The sequence below is a fragment of the Octodon degus genome, unplaced genomic scaffold (genome assembly GCF_000260255.1).
Source record: "Octodon degus isolate 3935 unplaced genomic scaffold, OctDeg1.0 scaffold00967, whole genome shotgun sequence".
In the NCBI taxonomy this organism is placed as follows: Eukaryota; Metazoa; Chordata; class Mammalia; order Rodentia; family Octodontidae; genus Octodon; species Octodon degus.
Genome location: NW_004525543.1, coordinates 2,504 through 10,374, shown reverse-complemented (window position 1 = coordinate 10,374; position 7,871 = coordinate 2,504). Strand labels below are relative to the sequence as shown.

Genomic DNA, 7,871 nt, shown 5'->3' with positions numbered 1-7,871 from the left:
TCTCACCATATACAACCTTGAAGCAGGACAGCCCCACAATATTCCTTTTTCTGTCTCTTGCTTTCATTCACCACCCCCTTCTTCTTGAACATCCACCTACCTGAGAGACATCATAGCAGTAACTGGCATGTCATGACAAGCCACCCATATTCAGAATACCAGAATGACAGGCACCCCAAACATGAAACTACTCTTACAAATTACCATCTGCAGTACAGTAGCTTAGTTCACAGGTATCAGTCAGGGTGGGAATCTTTCCAATTAACTGATTTCATTGGCTGGGACTGGTCCCGCCGGCGCAGGTTAGCAGGAAGCTCTCCATACACTCACCGTACCTGGTCTAGGACTGGTTCTGGGGATTCCCGGAAGTCGGCAGAAATTCCTACTTGGTGGGAGGGGTGGGGGGTATGGCAGCGTGGTGGGGGGGCGGCCCGAGGGGGTGGGAGAGGGTCCGGCCCATGCTGCACCTGGGCTGGGACTGGTCCCACCGGTGCTGGGTAGAAGGATGCTTTCCACACACTCACTGGACCTGGGCTAGGACTGAATATCTGTGTTATCTTGCTGTTGTTGTTTACTAATTGCCTTTGAAAATTCAAGGTTTGATAGTCTTGGTTCTTGGTGCAATGATTAACTTTATACTGAAACTGGATATTTTAGGCAATATGTTATGAGACTTTGCCTTTTATTAAAACATGTTTTCTTGAATGTTCTAGAATTTTTCTTACAGAGTGAGGGAGGACTCTACCTCATTCACTCCAGAGGCTACCCAGCCTCAACCAGACCTCTGAAATCTCTTCAGCAACATAATGCACTGTAGTACCTTACTAACCCTGAGGTGATTGTATACATTCCATTTTTAAAGATTTTCATGGGAATTGTTCAGACATTTAAGAGTTCACATTATTATAATTTTATATATAATAAAGGAGTAATTATGATGCTAAATAATGATTTATTGTTACTATTAATAGTAATATGTTCTATTTCCAATGGTGCTCAATTAGCAACCACTAGTGACCTAGAGGGACACTGTTTTCTAGTTGGCTTTCTTTAATCTAATGACATCATTGACGCTATCCTTAGCCCTGATGGATCTGGATGGGTATCAAGAGAGAGTTGAATCATAAACATACATCAAATAAATTTCTATCACTTCCATTTATGCTCCTGTTGGTGTATATCCTCCAGTCTGGAGGGCTGGATGAATGGCCAGTCTGGAACCCTATCCCATCTTAGAAAAGCAATAGGTAAATAATGGGCTATTTGAAGTGAGGAGATTTCATCATCATCATCATCATCATCATCATCAGTCATCATCATCTCTTATTTTTCTCTGGAGGTTTTGCCCAGTAAATGGTCTCTTATTTGTTCAGGAACAGGATGGGGATATATAGAGACAAGGACAGTAGTAAAGCTGTTTGGGACTATAAATAAGCACACTTTCGAGTTCTCCAGAGATCCAAGGAACTTTGCAGATGAATCCATGATTCATTTGAAGATAAGTTGTACATGTTGAAATCACTCAGATAAAGGACATCTCAAAGGTGAGTGTTAATTTACATTTACATTTACATGTTAGCTGCATATACCATAATGCATCTTGGTTTATTCTCTGTTTTCTTTTTTATTTTTTTTTCATTTTAATGAGAAAAAAGATAAAATAGCAATGAAAGAGTTTTAAAACAGGTTAGTAGGACAATTACAATAATTAATACATTGCATATTGTTGTCTTCATAGTACTTATTCAGAGGACAAGATGTAGACATGATATCTTGTCTAAACAAACACCCATCTCTGATAAAACAAAACAAAAAGGGCGATATAAATAAAGAACCATTTTTTAGTGAAAAAATATATATGTATACATAAGATAGTTAGGATAGATATATTTTCAACAGGTGAGATTTCCACTAAGATTCCACTTTGGTTTATTCCAGACATGGAAATTGAATTCACTGAAGGAGAAGTTGCAGATGAGTTGCACATGTTGAAATCTTCACTCAGATAAAGGACATCTCAAAGGTGAGTGTTCATTTATATTTACATTTACATGGTAGCTGCATATACCATAATCCATCTTGGTTTATTGAAAGTGTGAAAGAGTAGCAGCTAGAGCTCTGGGTAATTTGAGCCTGTTACAAATGGGCTGTGGCCCTAGAGTGACTAGACTACCTTGCCACACTTTTCTGGCATGCCTAGAACATCCTGGCTAGAATGGTCATTGTTGTGATTGTTTTGAGCTTATCTCTCACACACAAAATGCAGGAGCATTTGTTTTCACTCAGTGAGATAGCAGGGTCAGAGATCTAAGATAAACACTTCGACCAAAATGGCAAAATCTCATATGAGAGAATTTTATGGTTGAAGGTGAGAAAGAGGATTTTTTTCTATGTAGGTAAACAATATAGTTGTCAGGATGAATCAGAAAAATATTGTTGGAGGCCTAGCATGTAGTCCCTCTTAATACTTAACACCAAATATCCTTAAACCTATGGACTGAAGGTTCTAAAGACAAAATGTCTTTGTTAACTAACCAATTAGCATGGAAACACATTTTTTTACACTCACCTACCTCAAGCTATAGATCAGAATGAGATGGACTGATTCTCTAATGAGTCTATTAGAGTTGATTTTTGACTATTCCAATTCATTTCAGAGCACTGAGAACTACAGAAAATTTTTCTACCTATAAATGTGTAGTCTAAAACTATTTTTTGAAAAAGAACACTTAGGATATGATGGAATAATTTTTGGAGATATGACAGAATACCATAGTATAGTGTGTGTGTGCATGCATGGTGTGCATGTTTGCGTGTGTGTGTGTGTGTGTGTGTGTGTGTCTATGTGTGGTGCTTGGGACTGAATCATGACCTAGTGCATACTAGGGAAGCACACTATCACTCTGTTATAACCCCTGCTACAATCTAAGTTACATTTTTTCTTTCTATAAAACTAAAGGATCTTTCTTAGTTGGCAATACAGGAAAATGATGAATACTGTTAAAGTTATATTAGCTACATGCCCAGTTCTTTTTAATGAAACATTTTTTTTAAAAAATTACAAACCCAAATGCAATACTGAGCTTATTTTACATGTTTAATAAAATTAAGTTCTGTATTCTTCAGCCAGGAACCTTCCATATAGTTCAGTGACAATAGACCAAAGAAATGGAAAATCCAGGAGCATGGAACAACACGGCTGTTCAGGAGTTCATCCTGGAGGGCTTCCCTACAGCCCAGCACCTGGAGAAGGTCCTCTTCCTGCTGCACCTGCTGGCTTACCTGGCCTCTGTCATGGGAAACTCACTCATCATCACGATCACCTGGGCAGACCGGCGCCTCCACACACCTATGTACTTCTTTCTGAGCACTTTCTCCTTCTGTGAATGCAGTTTCATCACCACGGTTATTCCTAAACTGCTGACAATCTTTCTGCTGGGGAAGCACACAATTTCCTTTGCTGGCTGCTTCACACAAGCATTTGCTTTTCTTTTCTCAGGTGCAACTATTTTTTTCTTGTTGGCTGTGCTGTCTCTGGATCGGTACTTGGCCATCTGCAAACCTCTGCACTATCCCACTATCATGAACCCAAAGATGTGTGTCCTGCTGGTCACTGCCTGCTTTTTTTTGGGTTTTGTGCTTATGGTGGTTCCAGTTGTAAAGTTGTCCCAGTTGTGCTTCTGTGGGCCCAATGTCATCCCTCATTTCTTCTGTGATTTTGGACCATTGGCAAATCTTTCATGTTCTGAAAACAGATCTATTCAAACCTTGTTCTTCAACCTGGTCTTTTTTCTCCTTTTCACATCCTTCCTTATGACTGTCATTGCCTACAGCAACATAGTGATTACAATTGTACACCTTCCATCAGCCAAGGAGCGGCAGAAAGCCTTCTCTACCTGCTCCTCTCACCTTGTTGTCCTTTCTCTGATGTATGGCAGCTGCGTCTTCATTTATGTGAAACCAAAGCAAAGGAGCAGGCTGGACTCCAACCGAGAGGCTGCTCTGGTGAACACAGTGATGACTCCACTACTGAACCCTGTCATCTACACCCTCCGCAACAAACAGGTGCACAGGGCACTGAGGGATGCTCTGTCCAGGGTGAAGTTGCAGAAATAGAGTCACAGCCTTTTAATGGAGAGTACAATTTGCCCTCCACCTAATTCAATTCTTTTGCATTTCTAGTCATCTACTTAGCTTTCAAATGATGTCAGTTTTTTAGGTTCTATTTGTTTATGCTTAGAATAGTGTCTAATATTAAAATTTTACTATCCAATAACCTAATCTGAAAGCTCAATAGCTTTCTCCGTGTGATGAAAATATCCCCCTGAATATTTTCATCAATTTGAAATTAACAAAATTCAACATATTTAATGAAGAGTCTAGTATACATGTTTTTGTTTAATATGTTGAATTCTAAAAGCAAAAGTCTTGTGGTTCAAGTATGTACTTGTAATAAGTGCATGGAGTGGAAAACATGCACTGAGAATATCCGGGTGATACAAAGGCAGAGATAACGTGTCAGCACATTGGATTTTAGGGGTGTCAATGCATTTCTTACAATGATTCAGTGCAATTGTTTTAAATGTTACACATATGATTATAAATACACATTTTTGCAATTCAACCCCACTTTGATGGAAGCATAAAAAGTCTCCCGGTAAAACTGACAGTCTCAGAGGGTTCACTTTTCTGCCATACTGGACAGAGCCTGAAGAAGCATAGGGAAGGAATGAGTTTTGGAAGAAGCTGAATATTTATGATTTCCTCACATGCTATGAAAGGTTTAAGAAATTGAGAAAAATTAAACCTGAGGCAGAAATAAAACTAATTATGCCCATAAAGTCTCTTCTAATGGATATCTGTGAGCAATTCTCTAGTGGAGTGAGAGATTTGGGTATGGTCACATTCAGGTGTCATTTTCAGGACTAAAGTGAAATGATGGTCTAGATACTAATTGAGACAAGCACAATATGAACATGCTCCATAGAAAGTGGTGGGTTGTCTAATGGAAGAAACCAATTACAGTTGCAACTGCAATTTAGTTATTAAAGATTATTAGGAAAAGAGGGACTTGAGACAAAACTTGGACACTGCAGCTTGCTTGGCATAGGTGGTGAAAGATACTTGCATGGTTTCATTTTATCTCATTGTTCTGAGAGTGTGGGAATCATTAATGACTATGTTGGGAAGATTCTGGGGCTATAAATATGAATATAGAGTTATAAAATTATTTGTACTATATTAACACAATTTTTGCTACAACTTGACATTCCACAAACATACCAAATTTTATCTTGGGTACTGAACTATAATAATTCCTCCCCCCAGAGCTGGGATACCCCATATATGCCCATTATATGAATAGTACCAAAATAAAATACTGCTGTGTCCACGTATTTGCTTGAGCACTTATGCTTAATTTTTTCAGGGTAGCAAAATGATTGTGATGGCCAAAGTGGAACATTTTGGTACTTTCCATTTCTAGCTGTTGTGCATGATACTGCTGTGAACATATGTGTATATATGTTTGCTTGCGTATTGGTTTTAATGCTTTTGTAACTAAGAGAACCATTTATTCTTTATAAACCTAGAACAGGAACTGTGGAGGAGGGATGGGAGATACCTGATTGAAGATTAAGAGGTTTCCTTTGAGATGACTAAAGTGCTTTGAAACTAGACAGAGGCAGTAATTACATACATTTTGAATGTACTACATGGCACTGAATTGTTAAATTTTACATGATTACTTTTGTAGCTGTACTTCTCTAAAATAAAAATTTCAATATTCCTTAAAGTTTTATGTATTGCTGAAAGTTTTACAATAAAAGTTAAGAGTCCCTCTTAATTAGGGCAGTTGAGTGGGAGACAGCAGCCTTCATTACATACTACAATCTTAACAATTGTAGAACAAAAATGAACAGGAACCCAGAAACCATTGGCATCAATTCAGTGGAGCAGAATCACTTTGAGAATATCTACACAGGAAGGACCATTGGTGAGCTTGGCATAGCTGAGATCCCAGAAGACGTGTCAGAGAACAATACAGAAGTTGAAGCTCTTGATGCTAGCTATGAAGCAGAACACACCATATAGCTTTGTGACCTGTCTTCTGAGGACACCAGCACCACATGGCACTGAGGAAACCAATAAGTGTTCTTGCTGGGAACCCCAGAGAGGGTTACATACACTTACCCTTCAGAAAGCAGCTTCTGTATCCCACTCAGGGTCCCAAGCTACCACCTCTCTGTTTTTTGGTCTGGAAAAGAAGTATAAAAATTAAAGCCACATTAATATGCTGAGCTGTAAAAAGCTCAAGTCAACAACTTTGGACACTGCCAGTCTTATGGAAAACCCACAACTATGATGGACTACTGGACTATATTGGGAGATTCTGCTGAATTCAAGCACCTGCAATATTTAAATGACAATGGAATGCTCTTCTCTGACAAAGCTAACCAAAAAAGTGGGATAGAAATGAACAACCCTTTTATATTTGTATACTCAAGATAGTTAAGATAGATATCTAGCTCCATTCTCTTAACTCATTGAATGGAGAGGACTGTTATAATAGCATTTGATACAGAATATCATGTCTGCATGTTGTACAATGAATAACTACTAAGACATCAATATGCAATCTATTAATTATTGAAAATATGCCAGTAATCAGTTGTGAAATTGTCTTATTAATATTTGTTTCTCAATAAAATTATGAAAAACAAAAGGTGTGGTATTTTTATGTAATGGAATATTACTCAGTTATAAAGAATTATAAACTTGAATCCTTTATATTGAAGTGGATACCACTTGAAAATATACTCATAAATAAAATAAACCAGACCTACAAGTGTAAATATCATATAGTCTCTCTAGTATAAGAACTCAACAGAAGAAATAAAAATAGAAAATTATAATGCAAAAGGAAAAAGTGAGAACTTAAGGATTAAACAAGGAAGAGAGGGCAAGGAGAAAAGTTAGGAAACATGACAGGGGCAAGCTATACATTAGTATGTATAAGACAGGTACGGCAATGATCCTGAGAATCTTCAGCAGGTTCTTGAAACTAGCAGTTAATTGGTAGGATTCTCACCCTGACTGACTATATATGCTGATACTTGTGAACTAGGCAACTGCACTGAAAATAGCAATGTGCAATACTAGGGTCATATGTGTGTGTTTATTTTCGGTTTTTGTTTCTTTTTTAGGGTCATATTTGGAATGTCTGTAAGTCTGATCTTTTTTATTGAGAAACAAATAGCTATGAGACAGTTTCAAAACTGCTTAAGAGAAGAGTTTCAATAATTAATAAGTTGTACATTGCTATCTTCTTAGTGGTTATCCATAGTACAAGATGCAGACAGGTTATCCTGTCCAAACACTATTAGTACAAATCTTTCTTTTCACTGAACCAAGCAAAAGCATCTGTACATCCATCCCAACCATTCCATGCATACAGATACAAAATGCCCTGCTCTTCATCCTCTTTCCCTCCCCAGTCCTGTCAGAGATGGGAACTCTACTAGCATCCAAATACTATAGGTGTGGGAATTCAGCAAAACAATCCAACACAGTCCAGCTGTCCACAGTAGTAGTGGGTTATCCACAGAAGTTGTTGACTTGAGCCTTTCACAGCTCAGCATATTAATATGGCTTTACTTTTTGTACCTCATTTTTACACTTTTCTGCTGGATTGTTAAGACCAAGATGAAGCCAGACCTATATAACAAGAAATGTAACTTTTGTATATGACAAGGTCTGTCAAGTACCCTCAGGATTTATCTTGTAAACCTGTACCACAGTTTTCAGATTCTTTGTCAGTGTCAGCCATGTGGATGTCACAGCCATTGCCTGACCAATTTATGCTCTGAGAA

General features: G+C 38.0%; 1 protein-coding gene across 1 annotated transcript; it reads left to right on the top strand.

Moving 5' to 3' along the window:
* The first annotated feature begins 3,168 nt into the window (after positions 1–3,168).
* LOC101575837 (olfactory receptor 49-like) lies at positions 3,169–4,116 on the top strand. The gene has a single exon (XM_004648744.1). It carries the CDS (start codon positions 3,169–3,171, stop codon positions 4,114–4,116), a length of 948 nt encoding a protein of 315 aa, XP_004648801.1.
* Positions 4,117–7,871: the final 3,755 nt, after the last annotated feature.

Excerpts from the sequence above, each read along its gene's own strand:
- LOC101575837 (XM_004648744.1), top strand. The coding sequence starts at position 3,169 with ATGGAAAATCCAGGAGCATGGAACAACACGGCTGTTCAGGAGTTCATC.